Source organism: Pinus tabuliformis, chromosome 2_1 (genome assembly GCF_031772625.1).
Source record: "Pinus tabuliformis cultivar Carrire ecotype Pingquan chromosome 2_1, CPIR1, whole genome shotgun sequence".
In the NCBI taxonomy this organism is placed as follows: Eukaryota; Viridiplantae; Streptophyta; class Pinopsida; order Pinales; family Pinaceae; genus Pinus; species Pinus tabuliformis.
In genome coordinates, this window is record NC_142299.1 from 383,946,744 (window position 1) to 383,969,187 (window position 22,444).

The 22,444-nt window shown below is 38.4% G+C and overlaps 1 protein-coding gene across 1 annotated transcript in view; it reads right to left on the reverse strand.

Moving 5' to 3' along the window:
• Positions 1 to 520: 520 nt before the first annotated feature.
• Positions 521 to 22,444, reverse strand: part of LOC149200448 (Pseudouridine synthase family protein) — a 395,994-nt gene continuing 374,070 nt past the window's right edge. Inside the window, exons 12-13 of the mRNA XM_089402743.1 lie at positions 919 to 1,127; positions 521 to 762 (exon numbers count right to left, since the gene is read on the reverse strand). Of these exons, the coding sequence (XP_089258869.1) occupies positions 1,028 to 1,127 (100 nt within the window). The 3' untranslated portion in view covers positions 521 to 762; positions 919 to 1,027. The remainder of the gene's footprint in view (positions 763 to 918; positions 1,128 to 22,444) is intronic.

Below are 22,444 nucleotides of genomic sequence, written 5' to 3' on the forward strand. Positions count from 1 at the left end.
AGGAAATCTTAGACGGAGAATTATTGAGCAAGGGATTCAAGTCAGTACCAAGGGGCCTGACACTTGTGCACTATTGTCACAATTTCAACTCATTCAGTTTTAATATTTCATCTTGCAAAAATCAGCTGTGTTATCCATGGGTCAATAAATTATATTCTTATTTAATAACCTATCTAATAACTAAAGTACATCATTCCCTGGTTCACTTCTAGCCAGCATAAACTGCTATGGATATTAGTATCTTTCCAACTGAAACTCTGAAAGTTGCATTTCAGATCCTTTACTGCTCTTTTTTCTTTCTCAATATTATGATTCCTAGGATCCAGACATATAAGGATAGTATAAGTGGTTCATTACAAGTCCAGAAAACCTCACTAAAGACGAATCATGGCATCACAGGCCAAGATCCAAAATACAAGTGTAACTTGGTGCTAGCGTGAGTTACCCATACACCATATAGGGATTGAGAAACACAACTACACTTGTAAACATGTTATTGTGGCATGAACAAACTACAAAATGAAGAAAAACCATTTCTCCATTTTAACAAATGAGCAGCATTTCAAATCATATAGTCTTCTTAATAAACAAAAGCTTTGCGAAGACATGTATCATTCACGCGAGCTGTTTTATGAGCCCATTGACAGAAGGGATATAATTTTTGTTTGACCTGGTTTCAGAGCACTCTCTCATGCATCCACAAGAATTCTTTACTCGTGGAAAAAATTAATGTCTCCTATATGAAGAGACATTCTGTATTATCTGCAAAAAAGTTCAATTTCCAGAAAATTAAAGCAACCTTAATTGACTTTCATTAAGCATCTAGCCATCCATAATTCATCTGTTCTTAGCATCTTTTAGAAAGCATGTCTAAACAAAAATAAGATTCAGAACAAGCTATAGATAAGAATCACTTACCAACAAGCACATATTCTTCCATACAATGACCACAAAGCTGCAAGCAATGAACATAAAACAGGTGAATCCAAGGTAATGTACCGAGGACACATGAAAATGGTCCAATTTATCAAATAAAAGCCCACTTAGGAAGAGGACACTCATAGACCCAGCTGGGTCCAGAATATCTAAAACAATGTAACCATAGCGCTTCCTCATGATCATCATACCTGCACCATATCAGAGCTCTAGTTAAAGTATGTAAGTATGAAGCACATACTATAGTGAAAAGTAGATAGTACCAAGAAATCCTGCATTAAACAGTGTTGTCTTGAAATAGCTCTAACAATAAAACTGATGACTAAAAAACCACAAGATATTATACCATAAAAACAGAATAAATTGCATGGAAAATGTATCAGAACTGGAACTGGTTGAGGTCCAACCGGTTTGTGAACCAGTCGACTAAAAAATACATAAAATATGCAAAATTTGATATATATATATATATATCCAGTCAACTAAAAAATACATAAAATATGCAAATTTGCATATTTTATGTATTTTTTAGTTGACTGGATATATATATATATATATATATATATATAAAAACCAATTTGTTCTCTATTTGTGCAAGCTTTGTTTAATGGTATATTGCTGTTTGATGTTGACATGCAAAAACACCTATAGCATTTGCAGATAGTTTTGTAATTCTGAGGGGCCTATCAACTATTTGCAAGTTGTCCTAATGTAGTTTTGGACAATGTTCCAAAAGAAATTGAAATGTTTAGAACACCCTCTTAAATGGGAAAACCTGAACCTGCAATATGAAAGATTGGCCTAATTCTAGAACTCTCAAGCACCTAAGGGGTTTCCATGGGTTGGTCGATTATTACCATGTAATATGTATTGGTTAAGGGCCAACCATAATCACTCATTTGATTTATTAAAGAAAATTTCATTTCAATGAATTAGTGAAGCTAAAGAATGTTCCAAAAAGGTCAAGCAAGTGAGGACAACGATCTCGATGCTTACTACTCTTGATTTCTACAAACCACTCACCTTAAGGAGAATGCCCTAGGCCTTTGTAGTTATTGATGAAAATGTTATTACATCTCATATTCGTATGAGGTTTCACATTGTCATTTTTGTTAACAATTAGATAAGCAAGACAATACAAGCAAAGTGGCAGAAAATGTTTTAAATCCATTCTCATACTAATTTTATTGATCTCAAGATATGAATTTATAATACCTCAATTGGAGCATTCTAGATCTAGATCTCACTGACATCTCATCGGTGGATCATGAAAACACATCATCAAGTATAACTTATAAGGTTTGTTACCGCTCAAACTAGCAGGGGACCCAAGGGGGATAGCTAAAGGGCAAATGATAGGCTAAGGGCAAAAAATGGATACTTAGCCCATTGTCACCTCAACTAAGGCTCCCTTCTATACAAACTTTCACCAATGGGAGGAGACCCAATATGTATGGAATCACCTATGAAGGATAAGTCAATGGATATGAGCAACTCAAAAAACCCTTTCCCAGAAGAATTTGAAGGATGGATCTTGCTTGCTCTCCAAGAAAGATACTATGTATTCTAGGAAGAGGAGGAAAGGATTTGGGGGTTAGGTTTATGAAATAGAACTTGTGAAGGAGTTCCCCAATCCCTAAAATCCTTGTTAGAATTGGTATCCTAGATGGTTCTTGAATAATGGTCTTTCAAAGGAGCGGGACCACACGGGGCCAAGTGGACCTAGTCTAGGGTATGAGGGAAGAATGTAGCAACCAATGATATTCTTACCCTAGACAACGAGGGGAAAAGATCAAAGAAAGAATTTTCACTTGAAGGTGTTGTTTTGACCCTATGAGGTACTAGCCTTGGGGATGGCAAGGCAAGTTTTGGTCCCAAAGCTAGGGCTTGGCTTTTCTCCCAACTCCACCGTCAGAATGGCTTCAAAATTAGACGAGAGCTTGAGGAAAGGCCAGCGCAGGAGACCCTATGAGATCAAAATTTTTCGATGGCTAGCTTGGGAAATTGGTTCCCTAGTTACCCCAACTTGGCTAGACCTTGAAGGAGGCGAAAGAATATGATTTTTAGTGACCACCCTTGGTAGATCAATGCCTTAATCTTTGGGAGAATGGAGTCTCTGATGAATATGAGTAGGATTTCTTGGTTCCCAGTCAAGGAGGCCTCAAGATCACTTCGCTTGCATTCTAGGTCAAGAAGAAGCAACCTTGCAGCTTCTATACAAAAGGAATGGCTTATCAAGGTCAAATTCTTTGATAGAATTACCCCTAGGACATTTTTCTCATATTACATGGCCCATACATTGAGAGATTCTATAGTAGAGACAAATTCCACAAATTTAAGCAGTAAATGCATGCAGCAATTAGCCCTAAAACAGCGAAAATCCCATTCCAACGTATATGACAAAAGTAAACAAGAATAACATCAAAGAGCATGTACTTACATGTAATAGAGTATATCCAACCATTCACAATTGACAATAGAAAAGCTCCAAGAGAAAATAGACCAATATATCCACACATCAAAATTCATCCATAAAGCTCCAATTCATCCTCTAGAAAAGTGTGAAAATCTCAAGAGAGATAAGAGATCCAAACCAAAGTCATGATGAGCAAATGAGTTCATCTCACTTGTATTTATACACAACTTAGGAGTTCGAATTAGCCTTCTTGACCTATATAAGCCCCAAAATTAAAATAATGTTTTAATAATTCAACTTTTGGTGACAAACCCACCAAACTAGTTCATAAATGTAAAAGAAAGCCTCTAAAGAGGTCAAATAATAATCTATGCATGGCGTAGGGCCCTCTAAGAGGCCTAATGAGGTCCATGGGTGCCACAATGAAAAATAGGATCGTCAAAAGCAGTGGACAAAGGGTTGGCCCCTTGCAATAACCTATGGTGTTCCAAATGACATGTGGAGGCACACAAGTGTCTTCATGGGTCTCCAAACAAATCAAAAGTGCTTGTAGATTGCCTGCAAGGGCTAGGATGGTGGTGTAGGTGGTGTCACATCATCGTGCAAGTCCATGATCATCTACCAAGTGTATGGTGTAGATCTGGGGCTAGATAGGCATGATGGAACAGGTGCATCTTCTTCATCCAATAAGTGAACCACGAGCAATCTCTGAATGGCTATGGGGATCCATGGAGTGCAAACTGTTGTTGTGGAGGCCCATGGCTCTCAACTCTCACCCTACATGTGCCAATGTAGCCCTATGGAGGATTAGGACCCCGTATAGGGAGACCAAACTCAAGATGGAGACCATCTACAATCCTGCATAAGATCAAATGCGTCCCCTAGCCTTCTATGTTAGGATATTCTGACACATAGGAAATAATTAAGTATAACTTGGTCTAGTGTATAGTTAGGTAAAATGTGCTTCTTTAGTATATACTTTTTGTAACTTACAATCTAACGGTCACGATATGTCCAAAACATGAAGTGATCTGACGGTTCATTCTCTCCTCGATATTACCAACACTTGATCTGTGGCTTAACACCCGCTTGGTCCATGATCTCTATTTAAAGAGCATTGAGGGTCATTTGTTAGGGGACCGTTCATGAGAGAAGCTTATGTAAATTTTCTTTCTTTTACATTAATAAATTGTCTGAAGTGGCCGCGTTGGCTCAAGTCATGGACTGTTTCCCTCTTTGAGGGTTTTAACCACGTCAAAAATATTGGTGTATTGATCTGTGATCTGTTTGTGAGCGATATCCTTTGGTGTTTTATCTAATGAACTTACCCTGTAAATTCCTACATGGTATTAGAGCTATTCAAGGGCCGCAGCCGTTAATGATCCAAATCTGAAGTCGATACAGCTGCATCCGACTGTCGTTTCCTAGATCCACTATTTCCGACTGATTTCAAGCCGAGAGGACTGCTCTATTGTGTTAGGCGCATTTGTTCCAGCGAGGAACCCCTTTCGTTTCATGCGAAAAGGTTTCTAGTAGCCCTAGCTACGTCATTTTTTAAATCTGGAGGTATACAGTCTTTATTTGCAGTTATAGTTATTTATCTCTCTGTTTATTTCGGTTTATAGTCCTCAATAAAAAAAAAATTATTACTGGATCTATACCTTTCTTTTCTGCGTATGCTTTTTGCCCCACGACTTTGTGCGATCTGGGCAAACCAGAAATAGAAAGAAAGGATTTTTCTCATGCGTATACTCTTTTTCGCTGCACCTTAGTGTGATCTCAGAAAATCAGAAACGTTGAGGAAAATATTTAGTTTCCAGCTAAATCTAACTTTAAGCTATAAGGCTTGGATTACTTTGGCTTGTTGTTTTCGGTTGTGTGGTTGTTTTTTTGTTTTGTAGGCAAAAAATGGGTTTTTAAAGTAAGCACATACTCCAAAGCTTCAGTGAACAAAAAACCAAAAAAAAAACCCTTCCCCCTTTCTAAAAATTACTAACTTTTTAAACTAGCTGACTTGGTCCAAAGTTAAGTTATGAGAATAGAGGTCTTGGGTTCAAGTCTTTCTTTTTGTTGAGTTACTTTTTTAAAAAGTACATGTAACTTATGTTTTAAAGTTACTTTATGTAAAAGTGTTCCCATCAATTATAAAAAGTGATTCACTTATAATTGTAAAGTCATTTTATCTTTTATTTAAGTTACAATTTAGTGGGCAGTTCATAAAGTACCATTGTAAAAGTGACTTTCACTTATTTATAAAAGTGGGTCATGTTGACCACTGGAGTGGCACCTAATGATTATATGAAGAATCCATGCCCAAGGATGATCCATAGGACACTTGTACCATCAGATATCATCAGCCAACAAAGTTTTTTAACTCTACTTCTATATTCGCATCATCTTTATTGTACCCAGATTCCAGACCCCGCGGGGAATTGTAATAAGTGATACTAGTAATGATGAGTTTTGAGTCTATAACGGGCCTAGGATGTTGGAACTCGATCAGCAAACGATTACACCTTGGAGTGTTTTTTTATCTGGTTAATTATCCCTTCTTTTTCAGAGGCGGATAATTTTATGGGATTTTTCACTCACTTTTTACCCAAGGTTTGAAGGTTGATCCCCTAACATATCTTAGTGTCTAGAGTGGTTGTATATTACCATACTAGATCACACAAAAAAATTTGTGGAATTTGGTTAGGTCTAAGGAGTCATTTTTTTATTTTTTAGATTTTCTGCACTACGGAAATTGCAATAAAAATTGTATTTGTAATGTAATAAGTGATATCTAAAAAAGTTGTATGGGGTATGAGTAATGAAATTTGCACCTCTCACCCTTGACTTTCTACTATGACACACTTTGAAGGGTTAAAAATGTGTTTTGAACCCTCAAAACCCACTTTTCCTAAGTTTAGTGAAAAATTTGGCAATTAATTAAGCCAGAAATTAAATAAATAAATAAATAAAATATCCACACATGCTAAATGTTGTGGAAATGAGGTGGAAAATTATGGGGGAGTTCAAGTGAAGTCCTAAGGTCATGTGGACTCCTAAAATCAAGGAAATGACATGTGCTCAAATAAAATCGAATTTTTGGCATTAAATGAAAAAGTTGTTTACTTGGGAATTCGAATTTGTGAAGTTAATGCACATTTGGGAGGATTTGGGAAAATATTTGGTGGAGATTTTTGCGGGAAATTGTCCCCACATGGGATACCACCCATATACACTTGTCATTCCATCATAAAATTTGAATTTGACACATAAAGGTAGAAGAAAATGATGTCCACTTGCCAGAATTCGATTTTCACTTGACATGAGCTTCATTCAACAAATTCGAATTTCTCTTTGGGATTGTCACCTCATGCCACTTGTTTAATCACTTCTACATTGGGATTGGCTCCTATAGTTCTATATAGAGCTTTGAACTCTCATTTGGATCATATTATTACTAGCTATTGTACTTGCAGAAGCGTTGGTAACTTGTACACTTTCAAAAATATCAATAAAGACTTTGGGGTTTCATTCATGAGGTGTTCCTCCTTTGAGAGTGTGATGAATTGTTGATCATTGGTATAATTCATTTTACTCATGCTTTGATCTAATTTGTTTCCATATGATCTTGTAGATTTGTTAATATAAAGTTATCTTGCATTGACATTTGATTTAGAAGTATGCTCTAGGTATAAAATTCTCTAGTTGGTTTTAAATAAATCTCTAGAGTTTCTTATCATCATTTATTGCTAAATCTATATGGAACTAATTCTTGATTGAAGTTTTGTAGAGGGAACATCTTGTTGGGATCACAAAATTAAGCGTTAGGGGAAGTCTTTGGAAAGACCAACCCACTCTTGATACATTCTTAAAAGACCTCTCATTTGTTCTTTGAGCCTTCATAGTCTTACCTTACAAAGTGGTTTTGCAGGGGTTTTGGCACATAGCTTGTACACAAGCCAAGCACTTCTAAATTTAAATCTCTTTTAAAAAACATTGTACTTCGTTTCTTTCATTTGCTTGAAGATGGCTAAGCAAAGATCAGAGTTTACTCTCACTCTTTAGCTTAGCCTTTTGTAAATTATAATTGTACATATACATTTTATCTTGTTGATTTTTGACTAATACTTAACTTATTTTGCAGTCATTGTTTGGATGGTTTGCTAACTCTTGTGTGGCAGATATTGAAGACAAATCTCCCACATCTAACAACTGTTTGCAGGACCTTTGGCAAATGTTGGGGGTTCGATTTCCAAGGATGTCGTGAGCCCTACTGAGGTTTATTTTAGCCAAAGTCATGTTCACTGGAGGGTTGCCCATTTTCCTCTCTAAGTCGTGGGCATAAGTTTTGTGAAATCTTGTCATTACTTTCTCAAGAAAGGAGGTCTAGTGTCCAAGTTTCAAGCAATTATTGTGAAGACTCTCCTTGAAATTTAGTTGAGCACTTTGAAGGGCCCTCTTTTCACTGTAATATTAATAAAAGATCTAATTTGTTTGTGGGGGCTTGGGATTTCTCCCATCGTATCCTATCTCCCCATTTAGAGGGAGGCTTCTTTTGGGTGGATTGACATTTGCACGATATAAGATTTCATACTTCATTCACTCACATCCATGCTTTTATTGGGAATTAACACAACCTCACTATCACATTTCATTAAGTTAAAGTTTGTTGCAATTTCACTTGAGCTTTGCATTCTCTATCTCATTGTTGCTTGAAGCTACAAGCTTACACTTTACTTTGGGCAATTCATCATTTACATGCAAGCATTTTATATTCTTAACAAACTTTGATTCGTTTCCATTTACCTCGGTAAATTGTTTCATGAGCATTTGAATACATGCTTCATTTTTATGCTACATTGTTATCTTGAATATTGGAGCAATTTATTGTCATTGTCTATTTGAAACAAATTTTACTTTCAAGCAAATTACTTGTATCATTTTAATTCATTGATGAGACACACGCAACACTTGTAGCCTAATTCGATTCCTCCAATTGAGGTTATAATTGCAACTTATGTTGAACACTATTTCATTTTCAAACATTGAAAATCAATCTCTCTTTTGGGGAAAAACTTACATGCGTTTCATCTAGGCATCTTATTATAGGAAGGCCCCAAGCCTCATTAAAATTTTACTTCTAACAATAGTTGGTTGAAGTAAACATCTTAGGTACTTTCTACTCCTCTATTGACTCCTCGCTGTGGAATCCATATCTTTGGGCGAGGGTGAGGTATGAGGATTGAAAAGTTAAATTGTAATCTTGTTGTAGAAATAATTAATAAAATAAACTAAGAACACTTTCCATTACATTTACTTTACTTGTCTCTTGATGGTTTGAGTTTTCATATGCAAAGTCTATTCCAAAAGCAAGTATTGTAATCATTTCAAACAAGTGTTTTCTTTTCATGCTTCAAGTCTAATTACATATTGATGTCATAGTTTAGCATTTCCTTTCTTTTACATTTCCAAGTTAATTACTAATTTTTGGGTTTTGGCAAGATATGTTTCATATGTTTTGATTTATAAAGTTGATTATCTCAAAAGCATTTTGTATCTTACATATCTTGTACTAACAATTCTTATTTTCATTTCAAGGTTACTTTGCTTTCTCTTTTGAGAGCGTTGCATTTTACTTTGAACAAATATATCTTTAAATTGTTGAGCAAATTCCTTATAAGGCACTGGTTTTATGGTTTTTAATCATTAATCCTTAAAAGTAATCCATTTTCACTATAAAACACTCTTAGAAACTCACATCTTTTAACTTAATTTTTCATTAGGGACCACCCCCCGTAGCTAACTTAGGAGATAGCTCAAATGGAGAGAGTCGGAACTAGTGTGGCAGCCCCTTCTCTGAGTTCTCTGCCACCAACCACACCTTGTGGAGTTGAAGGCTTTTCTCACTAACTTGTAGGTAGATGTAGGCGGCAAGGTCAACAGGTCACATAAAGTAATTTTTTTTAAAAGTGAGCTAATTAGATTAAGTTTGGAAAGGGGAAGAATTTTTTTTAAATGTAACATTATCATTCACTTCCAAACATTCACGTGGTTTTTCGGAATCTTCAACAACTTTTCTTCAAAAAGCCATAACTTCTTGATCTGAAAGCCGTTTTTCTTAATCGGCCTAATTTTTCAATATCTTTCCATTGAAACACTTAGTTTCAGCGTCTTCAGCTTCAGTGTCTTTTAAAATGGAAAGTCCATGCTTAGTTATTCTTAACAGCGCCAATTACTTTTAATGGCTATCCAACATTGTGGATTTACTTAGAAGTAAAGGTCTTTATAGAATAGCCCCAGGCCAAGAGTTTAAACCTAAAGATGAAGATAAGCAAGCCAAATGGGAAAATAATCAAGATCAAGCACGAGGGTTGATAGGGATGTCTATTTCTCGAGACCTTAGATTCCATATCGCAGAAATTGATATTCCCGATGAAACAATGAAACAACTCAATAAAGTTGTTGGAATTAAAAATGAAATTAGAGCCCATCAACTCGGAAATGAGTTGCTTACATTGGACCCCAATAATTTTTCGTCCATTGAAGATTTTTTGTCCAAGTTCAAGACTCTTAGATTTATCTTGGAATGTGTTAAGGTTAAGAAAGAAGATGGTAGCCTTATATATTCCATTCTTACTAAGTTAGGACCAGCCTACTCTGTGTTTGTTTCCACCTTCCATTCTACTAGAAAAGCCTTTATTTCTCAAGGACAAGACTATAAGTCCCCCTATTTTGATGCCTTTTGTGGTTCTTTAATAAGAGAGCAAAAAAACTCTTACATCTTGTTCTTAATACTGGAAACTCTTCTAAGAAAGCCTTAGCAGCCCAGCAGCAACCAAGCTCAAAGAATCCTAAGAAGCAACATCCTAAAAAGAATGGTCCTAAACCAAACAAGGGTCTTAAGCAATTTCAATCTCACAATGAAAAATCAACTCAACAAAATGATAAGGCAGCTAAAAACAAAGGGAAGAAGACTGATAGACATTGCAACTTTTGTAATCGTGATGGCCACTTAGAATCCAAATGCGTTAAGAAGATGGAAGCCTTGGAAGCAGCAATGAAGAAGCATAACATCCATTTGGAGCACTCTTCAAATTCAACTTCATCTTTAGGAATAACACTTTCTGCATGTGGTTGTCAAGCATCTCGGTCTGGTTACGCACTAAATGTATCTTCTTCTTCTCATTCTCATGAGTGGCTCATTGATTCTGGAGCTTCTTATCACATGGCCAAAAACAAAGCCATGTTTTCTTCTCTAAATGATTGTAACACCAAAAATATATATGTTGGTGATGATAGATCTCTTAGCATTGTAGGGACTGAAACTATTCATCTAGACAATGGTCAATTTAATGATGTATTATGTGTTCCTACCTTATCCTGCAACCTTTTATCTGTATATCAAATAACTCATTCAGGTGAAGGTAAAACCGTTGAATTTTCACCTCGTCATGTTGTAATTAAGGACCTAAGAGATCCTAGACAGATTTTAGCTACTAGCATTGCTGATGATTCTACAAGGTTATATAAGTTTAACAACTTTGGGTCATCAACTCTTCCCTCGGTATTTGTTGCTCATAATGATGAAGTGAGCAAACTTTGGCATGAGCAATTTGGTCACTTATACTATCGCTCCCTTCAAAATCTATGTAGAGAAAATATGATGACATCATGACATGTCTTCCTATGGTATCTTGCAGAGATGGTGTTTGTTCCGGATCTGTACTCGAAAAACATCATCAGGATAGTTTTGAAAAACGTGCCTCTTGGCAAGCCTCAGCCCCGTTACAGCTTCTGCATAGTGATTTATGTGGTCCACTTCCAGTTGTTTCACTCTCTGGCTACAAGTATTTCTTAACTTTCATTGATGATTTTTCCAGATGCACTTGGGTATATTCCTTAAAAATCAAGAGTGAAGTCTTTAACATGTTCTTGGCCTTTAAGGCTTTTGTTGAGAAACAATCGGGACATCAAATTCTTAAGCTAAGATCTGATAATGGAAGAGAATATGTTAACAACAAATTCATCAACTTTTGCACTGAGCATGGAATTCAATTGCAACATATTGTTCCATATACTCCACAGCAAAATGGTGTAGCTGAAAGGAAGAATCGCATCTTAAATGAAATGGCTAATTGTATGCTTCAATCTAAAGTACTTCGTCTTAATTTTTGGGCAAAAGCAATTAACTGTGCAAATTACATAGTAAATCGCACTCCTACTAAGGTTTTAAATAATATCACTCCAGAAGAAGCATGGAGCTTAATTAAACCAGATGTAAATCACTTTCATGTTTTTGGAAGTGAAGCATGGGCCCATATTCCAGATGAGAAACATAAAGCCTTAGAACCTAAGAGTGAAAAATGTATTTTTGTTGGATATTCTAAAGATGTCAAAGGATATAGACTTTTTCAACCTAAATCCAAAAATGTTATCATTAGAAGAGATGTAAAGTTTCTTGAAAATATATCAGCCTACAAGCCTAGTTCGGTGGATGTGCCACCTCTCTCTATCCCTTCTACATCTGAAAATATATCTTCTTCAGATGATGACAGTGAAGATGACAATCCTGCCCCACCTTCTCAAGATCCTCCTTCCGCTCCTCAGCTTCCAAAATGGGTTCGTGCTACTCGGGATGCAGCAGGTGCTCTTGCAGGTGATCCTACAGATCAACGTCACACACATTCTCAGTTCAATAGAGCCTCTTCTTTACTTGCTAAAGCTTCAACAAATTATGATCCTGACACCTTTGCAGAAGCTTCAGGCCATCCAAATTGGAACGCAGCTATGAATGAAGAATATCGTTCATTATTGGCAAATGATACATGGGACCTTGTTCCTCTTCCAAAGGGACGAAAACTTGTTAGATGCAAATGGGTTTACAAAACCAAGTTTGGACTAGATGGAAAAGTTGATAAACATAAAGCTCGTCTTGTTGCTAAGGGTTTTTCATAAGTTGAAGGCATTGACTATATTGAAACCTTCTCCCCTGTTGCCAAAATGAACTCTATCTGCCTTGTTCTTTCCCTTGCTACCTCTTTCAAATGGGAAGTCCATCAAATGGATGTTAAATCCGCCTTCTTGCATGGGGACTTGCATGAAGAAATCTATATGGAACAACCTTCTGTCTTTATACAAAAAGACTCTAGCCTTGTATGTCGGCTTAAGAAATCCCTTTATGGTCTCAAGCAAGCCCCTCGGGCTTGGTATGCTAAAATGGATAGCTTTCTTTTAGATACTGGCTTTTCTAGGTGTCATTCTGACAATACTGTCTACACCAAGAAAGTGGGTAAGTCTCTTATCATTCTTGTTCTTTATGTTGATGATCTTACCCTTACTAGTAGTGATCCCAACCTTATAAACCATGTGAAGTCTAGCCTTAAAAAGCAGTTTGAAATGACAAACTTAGGACACTTGCATTATTTTCTTGGTCTTCAAATCTTGCAATTCAAAGAAGGTATTTCCCTTTCCCAGTCCAAGTATGCATGTGATGCCCCTTCAACCTTTCAGTTTGGAGCCAAACTTTCAGTGACTTGTACTTCCCCTAAAGTTGATGCTACCTTATACCGTCAACTTGTTGGAAAACTTTTGTATCTGACCCATACTTGTCCTGACCTTTCCTTTGTTGTTGGCCTTGTTGCTCAGTTTATGCAAAACCCACATGAAAGTCATTGGAAAGCAGCGAAAAGAATACTTCATTATGTTCGAGGTACAATTCAATTTGATATTCATTACAATGCAGAAGCATCTCCTCTATTGGTTGGTTTCATTGATTCTGATTGGGCTAGTGACCCTGATGATCGGAAGTCTACTGCAGGTTATGTATTCATTCTTGGTTTTGGACCTATTACATGGGCTTCCAAGAAACAGAATGCCATTTCTCTTTCTTCAATAGAAGCAAAGTATCGTGGTGTCGTTGAAGCTAGTAAGGAAGCCCTGTGGCTTCGCTAGATCCTGTCAGAGTTTGGTTTTCAGCAGCAGCATCTAACTACACTTTGGTGTGATAATCAAAGTTCCATTCAACTATGCAAAGATCCAATCCAACATCATCGCAGAAAACACATTGAACTACACATACACTTCATCAGAAAGCTCATTCATGACCATGTTCTTGAAGTGCAATATTGTTCAACCAATGATCAAGTTGCAAACATCTTTACAAAGGCTCTCAGAGAGGCGAAGTTTACTTAACTTCGATTTATGGTTGGAGTTCGGGAAGTCGTCACTAAGCGGGGATAGGCTCTAATGCCTCCTTCCTTCTCGTATTGTGTCATCTTTGTACATCCTTCAATCCTATCCCAAGTTGTTCTTAAGGGGAGATGTTAAGATATTCCGACACATAGGAAATAATTAAGTATATCTTGGTCTAGTATATAGTTAGGTAAAGTGTGCTTTTTTAGCATGTACATTTTGTAACTTACAATCCGACAGTCACGATATGTTCTAGACATGAAGTGATCTGACAGTTCATTCTCTCCTCAGTATTATCGACACCTAATCCGTGGCTTAACACCTGATTGGTCCATGATCTCTATTTAAAGAGCATGGAGAGTCATTTGTTAGGTGATCGTTCATGATAGAAGCTTATGTAAATTTTCTTTTTTTCACATGAATAAATTGTTTGAAGTGGTCGTCTTGGCTCAGGTTGTGCACTGTTTCCCACTTTGAGGGTTTTAACCACGTCAAGAATATTGGTGTACTAATCTATGATCTGTTTGTGAACAGTGTCCTTTGGTGTTCTATCTAAGGAACTTACCCTATAAATCCTACATTCTAGTACAACAAGTCATTAAAGAAATCGAGTAAATGAGCTTACCTAATCATGGACCACAGGTGGGGACTTCATAATGGTTTGCCTTTCCATAATGGACTTTGGGATGTGCCAATGTCTCCTAAACCCCAAATGGGGTTAACCAATAATCCTATTAGATGGTTTCTACTTCTAAAGGGGATAATATAGTCAAATTACATCCTTCAAAAGGTGGTGGCATGTGAAAAATAGGTAAATGAAATAGGGAATGAAAAGGGGCAGCCCTGGGTCACATGCTAGGGTACAAGGGTAGCTAATAAGAGGGAAGGCCACACTTGGGTTTATAAGGTGTAGGAGGGAAAAATTGTTGATTTGGGGTAGCGTCGGATGTGCTCTATCCATGAAAATTGGTGGAGAGACTAAAGCACTTGAGATCTCCAAGACCCAGAAATGGTTTGGGGAAATTCTACCCCGTGAAGGAGATAATAAAATAATTAATATTTTTAATGGGTTCCTAAGTCTAAATTTAGGAAAATAAAAATATTAATGGGTATTAATATAGAACTAGGTTAGAAGGTTCTAAATGACATGGATCAAGCCAAATCTAATCTTAGCCGTTGATTAGAGATGTAATCTCGGTCATTGACGACTCAACAGAAAAAGTATAAGAGGAGGCTCGAGGCTCAATTAGAGATACACCAAAGTAATCATTCATTTGATTTGCTAGAGCGGGGTTGCTAAGCAAAGTCAAATCAGTGATCAATGGCGAGGGGCACTGAGTACTGGACGGAGAGGCAGAGATAGTGCCAAGAGACCAAAGCAGAAGCAGAGAGCGAGAACAGCAGGCCACACAGAGCCCAGCAGAGACAGCACAGAGGCTTGAGGGACTGCGTCATCCATGCAGAGAGCAGCTAGAGTGATGCAGAGGGTCCCAGAGGCTACGCAGTGCCTCAAAGGGCTGACACAGAGAGGTTTGAGGCTGACGCAGAGTAGCAAGAGGCTAATGCAGAGCCCAGAAGGGCTAATGCAGAGCTTCAGAGTCGCTAGAGAGGTTTTCGTGGGACAGGTTTTCTGAATACCTATTTCCGAATAAAGAGGTATTGCTGCCATGTATTTTTTCTATGTTGGGTGAGCCAATTAAGCACCCAGTTGTACTCAAAGAAATACTGCATAATAATAAACCTTCAAAATAGCTGCACCAATTTTCCCACATTGGGTTTTTTCGGGGACATTTGTCCAAAAGTAACGGTGTCACTTGTGTGTTTGTTTTCTTTCAGCTGATGATCTGTAGATGTTGACACTGTATTGTGTTTATTTCGCTATTTATATGTTTTAAATAACTTGTTCAGAATTTACAAGTAGAAGAAATAAACCAGCATAATACAAATTAATTTTCTAACGGATAGACTTAGAAAATTCAAATATTAATGGGTATTAAATTTTATTATAAAACTAGGTTAGAAGGTTCTAAATGACATGGATCAAGCCAAATCTAATCTTAGTCGTTGATTAGAGATGAAATCTCGGCCATTGAAGACTCAACAGAAAAAGTATAAGAGGAGGCTTGAGGATCAGTTGGAGATACACAAGAGTAATCAGTCATTTGATTTGCTAGAGCGGGGTTGCTAAGCAAAGTCGAATCAGTGATCAGCGACGAGGGGCAGTGAGTATTGGACGGAAAGGCAGAGACAGTGCCAAGAGACTAGCACAAAAGCGGAGAGCGAGAGCAATATCCAGAGCAGGCCACGCAGAGCCCAACAGAGACAGCGCAAAGGCCTGAGGGACTGCGCCATCCACGCAGAGAGCAGCGGGAGTGACGCAGAGGGTCCTAGAGGCTGTGCAGTGCCTCAGAGGGCTGACACAGAGAGGTTTGAGGTTGACGCAAAGCAGCAAGAGGCTGAGGCAAAGCAGCAAGAGGCTGACGCAGAGGCCAGAAGGGCCAGCGCAAAGCTTCAAAGTCACTAGAGAGGGTTTCGTGGGACAGGTTTTCTGAATACCTGTTTCTGAATAGAGAGGTATTGTTGCCGTGTATTTTTTCTCTGTCGGGTGAGTCGGCTAGGCACCCAGTTGTACTCAAGGAAATACTGCATAATAATTAACCCTCAAAATAGTTGCACCAGTTTTCCTGCTATGGGTTTTTCCGGGGACATTTTTCCAAAAATAACGGTCTCACTTGTGTGTTTGTTTTCTTTTAGTTGATGATCTGTAGATGTTGAGACTGTATTGTGTTTATTTCGTTATTTATATGTTTTAAATAACTTATTCATAATTTACAAGTAGAAGAAATAAACCAGCAGAATACAAATTAATTTTCTAATGGATAAACTTAGAAAATTCAACAAAAATCCTGGTACATGAGGTGCCCCGACCTTGATTTTTCCACCCTTCTTTATGTCTTTTTCTTTTTTATGTTTTTCTTTGATTCAATGCTCGAGGCTCAAGGAGGTAAGAGCATGATGTATAAGATATAGCGATGAATATCCCCCATTTAAGGGGGGCGGTTCATTACCCACCAGGGGTTGGAACAATCATGGATTCCTATATGATGAATGAGGTTCATAGAACTTGTAGGAACCAGGGTGATGGCCATGATGATAGGGTAGAGCTCATGTATTGGCTTTTGTCCATGTCCTAAATGTGTTTGTCCCAGCCATATTTTTGCATTTTGTGGTACATTTTCCTGTTGAATGTGGCCATATATGCTTTTATCTTTCTTTTTAGTTGCATCAACCTCTAGGCTTCATTCCAGGCCATGACCCAAGGTGTGGCCAAGGGGAAGGGGTATGCTAACCCTATGTGGACTCAGTAGAGGAATGTGGACCCAAGTGGGAGAAATGATGAATAGGGTGGTAATATAAGTGGATAAGGGAGTGGGACCACGCAACCAAAATCGGGGTTTTCCATGAAATATTATCCCTAGAACCAAATGGTTAGTAAAAGAGATCCCACGGGACTAGAATCCAAGGTTAATACCTAAAAGGGGTCTAGGGGACAAGAGCACAGACCTCGCCCATTTTTTCCGTCGAATCCCTCCATTAATCCATGCCCAGAAGTGTCCATGAGAAGCAAACTACAATACTTAATTTATAAATGACAAGGCATACCTTTAGGTTCGGGAGGCCCACCTTCAAACATATGATCATGGCAGATGGGCAAGGGACCACATGGCTGGATCAGGTGGCGGAAAAATGGCACAATGAGTTAGTTGGTGGCTGCAAGGGGTTGCTGGCTGCCGGTTGAGGGCCATCTTGGCAAAAAAAAAAAATTCCTAGGGATATTACCTATAAAATGGTGGATAACAACGTTTACAACTCATGGCTATGTGGTCTCAAACATTGTGATTGTTTGAGGACTTGTAACCCACCAAAAGTGGGTACCCCTAGGAGAATTTTTCTCTTAATCATCTTCTTCTATCCAACAACCAGCAGCCCCTGAGAGCGACCCTATAACCAATGTGATGTGCGAGTTTATCTCCACCACTTGCATCAGTCATATGCTTCCTCGCCAATTTGTCAAGAGAACATGTTAGAAGGTGGGCAATCTGATCCAAAAGGTATGTTATTCATTGTGCAATCGAGTGCTTATGCATGTTTTTCATTTGGGCATTTGGCATGGATTATTGGGTGACTTGGAAGAAGGAAGCGTTTTGACCATGGTTTTGTTACCTCTGTTGAATTTCCACAGCACATGAGAATCTGGTTTGGATCTTAAAGTCTCTGACACAACCACACTCAAATGTCATAGCACTTCTACTTTGCACAGCGGAATAACACACATTAGTGAATCAACTAGCGCACAGGACAATTTTTAACTTTTTATACCCACTACTTGTTATATTACAAACTAGAATACAATAGTCTTAGGGCTCCCGTACCAAGGATCTTGGCCCTTACATACAACCCTGATACAAGGACACAACTAGGGCTTGGTGTCAGTCACTTTGACCACCACCTACTATAGGAGCCCTAGACTGTTGTATTATAGTTGTTAATACAATGAAGAAGGGTTTGAAAAGTTAAAAATTGTCATGTGCGCTAGATGATTCACTGATGTTTGTTTTACAGCTATGCAAAGTAGTGATGTTGTGGCATTTAAGTTGGTTGTGTAAGATATTATGAGACCCTAACCTAGATTCTCTAATGCCATGTAAAATTCAACAAAAAGGAAGGCAGTATTGGATGCCCTAAGATCATCACTTGACAATGGGTTAATGGATTGATAGAGAGATGGTGTAACAAGCCCTAGTACAATGGACAAGTATGTCGACTTGTACTATTAGTGGGTAGTTTGTTAGTATATCGTAGATCAACAAATGCAGGTGGCTTTGCAGTGATAAGAGGGCAAGTTGTCAAGCCCTAGGTGCTAGAATCCTTGAGGAGCAAAGTGTTAGAAAATGTAACCATGTTCGATCTCCATTAATGTACTTGAGTCATTATGTAATGTACTTATCAAAAGAATAAAGAAAATAATTTTTATTATTATGATTATGACTTATTAAAGCATGGGTTTCATGCTTGTGTCACCATGTTTTAGGTCAAAGTCCCCTCTGAGGACTTCTAGGATTTATTCTAAGTCTATAGAGTTATTGTACATTTAAAGAGACCCTTCTTGGGCTTTTAAATCATGTAAAAATGTTAAGTATTGAGTCAAATATGAATTATGTAACCTCCACACCATGTCGGGCTAGAAGAAGATTAAGTCAGCCTAAGGACCCTATTTGACCCCACAAGAAGCCTATAAAAGGAAGCTCATCGAATTCATTTGAAGTAACAGCCTCTCACAAGTTCGAATTCTCCTGTAGCTGGAAAAAGTGTGAAAACCTGTTGTTGCTGGGCAGAAGTGCAAAGTTCTCTTATAGCTGGGAAGAAGTGTGAAAATCTCTTGTTGTTGGGCAGAAGTGTGAAGTTATCTTGTAGTTGGGAAAAGGTGTGAAATTTGTTGCCGAGAAGCCGAAGTGAATGCGAGTTTGGGGAATTCTAAGGAGACAATAAAAAACGAAATTTTGGTATCTCACTCTCTTTGTTTCGTGTCCTAGATTGGGAGATCGAAGTCTTCCAAGTTTCACAGTTGCCGAAAGCTCTCAGTTGTCGTAAGTTGCTACATAGTCGAAGTTGTTGGGAAGAGGTCGAAATTCTGGGACGCTGACTCGCTGTAGAGGGAAGGTTTGGTCTTGGTCTAGGGAGAAGAGTCTCAAAGAATACTATTGAAAGGAAGAATTATCTTGACTAGGTTGTCCCCTCGAAGGGGGTTTTGCCCTGGCATGTGCCTACATCTAGTGTCTATTGTTTTATGTGTTGTTGCTTTTGGTAATTACTTGATGAACTAAAGAAAGAGGATATAAAGAATCGTAATAATAAGAAACATCATAAGTAATTATCTAGAAGAAAAAAATCGTTATTTCCTTTCTAATTTTCTAACATGGCATCAGAGCTTTGGTAAAGAAAGAAGTGAAAGGCAGTCTCAAGTACATGATCAAGGATCCATTCATAGGTACTATCTCAGGGAAGGAGTCTATTATATTCAAGGAAAATGTCTAACTCAAGCAAGGGTGAGAACAAACTTGAAGGAGCCTCTAACTTCAGGTCCTAGAAGAAGAGGATTGACCTAATCCTTGAGAGTAACAAGGTGTTGGACTTGGTAAGAGGTAATGTAAAGAAGCCTACAGAAGAAGCCAGTGATGCCAACAAAGCGAAATACAGGGAATTAGAATTGGTGGCCATGACTCTGATGGTAGAAGGGATAAAGGACAATCTTGTCCCATTCATAGCCAACATCGATCATGCTTAGTAAATCTATGAAGCCTTGTCGAAGCTATTTACTATTAAGAACATTGGACAAGTAGCAAGTTTGAAGAATGAGTTGAGGACTACGAAGATGACTAAAGAAGATATTGTGGCAACCTTCTTTGTGAAGATAGCTAGACTTAGGGATGATCTCTTAGCCATTGATGAGATTGTTCTGGACAAAGAACTTGTCATCACTACTTTATTAGGATAGCCACCTTCTTCGAGTGCATTTGCTGTAGGTCTTAACAGTTAGAAGGTAGCTCCCACCTTTGAAGAATTATGGATCGCCTGTAGTCAAGAAGAATTAAGGATCTCAATGGTTGTCAATCCTGAAGGAGTATCAAATGCTTATGTTGCTCATCATAAAGGAAAGAGATCGAAGGGACTGAGGGAAAAGGTTGGCATGTCCAAGATAGAGTGCTATCAATGTCATAAGAAAGGTCACTACAAAATGTGAAAATTCTATCACTGCAACAACTGATTTATTCTACCTACTTATTTACCAATAAGTTATTTACAAAAGCCATTCAGTAAACATTAAAATAAATTCTGCTGCAGATATCACACCATAATATAGAAACAAACACATGCACAAGAATCAATACATCAACACAGATATTTTGGACAAATGTCCCCGAAAAAACCCAATGCAAGAAAACCGGTGCAGCAGAGGAGGATTTTATTATTCAGCAATTCTTCAGTACAACTGGGTGCCAAACTAGCTTACCCAACAGAGAACAAATTCTCCAGTACTTCTCTCGATCTCAGCGTCAGGTTTACTAGCCTCTACAAAGCTCCCAGAGCTACTGCGTTAGCTCCTGCTTCTCTACGTCAGCACTGGGCCTCTCTACGTCACCCACGCAGGTCTTCCAGTGACTACGCAGTCTGTTGCCTCTGTGTCTACCTCTCCAACCTCTGTTGCTCTTTTGGTGTTGTTCCTGACTCTCTGTTCTGTACCGGCTGCCTCCTGTTGCTCTCCAGACCACTAGTTCGAATTTCTCAGCTAACCCCGCTCCAAAAATCGAACTGACTGGTCTCCCTCAATGTACCTCCAACTGACCCTCAAGCCTCTTCTTATACTTTCCCTGTTGGTCCTTCAACGGCCGAGACTAAATCTCTAATCAATGGCTAAGATTAGATTTGGCTTGATCCATGCCTTTTGGAACCTTCTAACCCAGTTTTATATTAATACCCATTAATATTTTATTTTTCCTAAGTTTAGACTTAGGAACTCCATTAAAAATATTAATTATTTTAGTATCTCCTAAACCGGTTAGAATTTGCCCAAACCATTTCTGGGACTTCGAGATCTCATGTGCTTTAGCCTCTTCACCAAATTTCATGGCTAGAGCACATTCGATGCTACCCCAAATCAACACTCCCCCTTAGCAAGGACTGTGCTCTAGTAATACTCCATACTGAACATTACTTTGACTATATGGCACCGGTACCTGTGCTGATGCTAGGCCTCCCTGCCCAACATCATCTGCACTGCTGCATCATGTACTGTTGCCTATGGCTCTGCGTCTGCCACTGCTGCATCCGTGCTGTTGCTGGTCCTTTCTCCCAACACTGCATCTGCACTGCAACTCCCTCCGCATCTGTGTTGTTGTTGGTCCTTCTTCCCAACACTACATCTGCACTGCAATCTCTTCTCACCATGTTGCATAGTGCTATTGCTGATTGTTATTGCACTGCAACATCACCCCCATTTCTGCTACTGAAATGGATTCTTTATCATACCCATCTTTTCCCTGAAATAATCAAACTTTGTTCTTCCAAAGGCCTTGGTGAGGATGTTTGCCACTTGTTCTCCTATAGGAGTGTAGCTCAACTGTACAACTACTCGTTGGACACAGTCTCTGACAAAGTGACACCGGATATCAATATGCTTTGACCAATCGTGAAACACTGGATTCTCAGAGAGCTTGATGCAACTCTGATCATCGCACATGATCCTGGTCGCCTCCATCTTTCTTGTGAATAGGTTCACAAGCAGTTTTCTAAGCCATATGGCCTCACATGAAGTTGTGCTCGCAGCCATATATTATGCTTCAGCTGAGCTCAAAGCCATGAATTTGTGTTTCCCACTACATCAAGAGGTCATTCCTGATCCAATGTTGAAATAGTACCTAGAGGTACTTTTCCGATCCACTGAACTTCCTGCCCAATCTGCATCAGTCAATCCACTCAATCTGATATCCTTACTCCTAGTGTACAAGAGTCCATAATCGACTGTTCCCTGTAAATACCTAAGAACATGTTTGGTTGTTTGCCTAGTGCGCCCTCTTTGGATCCACCATGAACTGACTGAGGTTGTTGACAGCGTAGCAAATGTCTAGCCTAGTATTGACCATATACATCAGGGACCCTATGAGTAGCATGTATAAGATGGGATCAACATCCTTGTCTTCTTCCCAGTTGGTGATCATTGGAGTAGCCATGGGTCTACAGTCCTCCATCCTGAATCTCTTTAGAATTTCTGTAGCATATCTCCCTTGCCCAAGGAAGATCTCCCCCTTTTGCTGCCAAACTTCTAACCCTAGGAAATAACGCATTCATCCC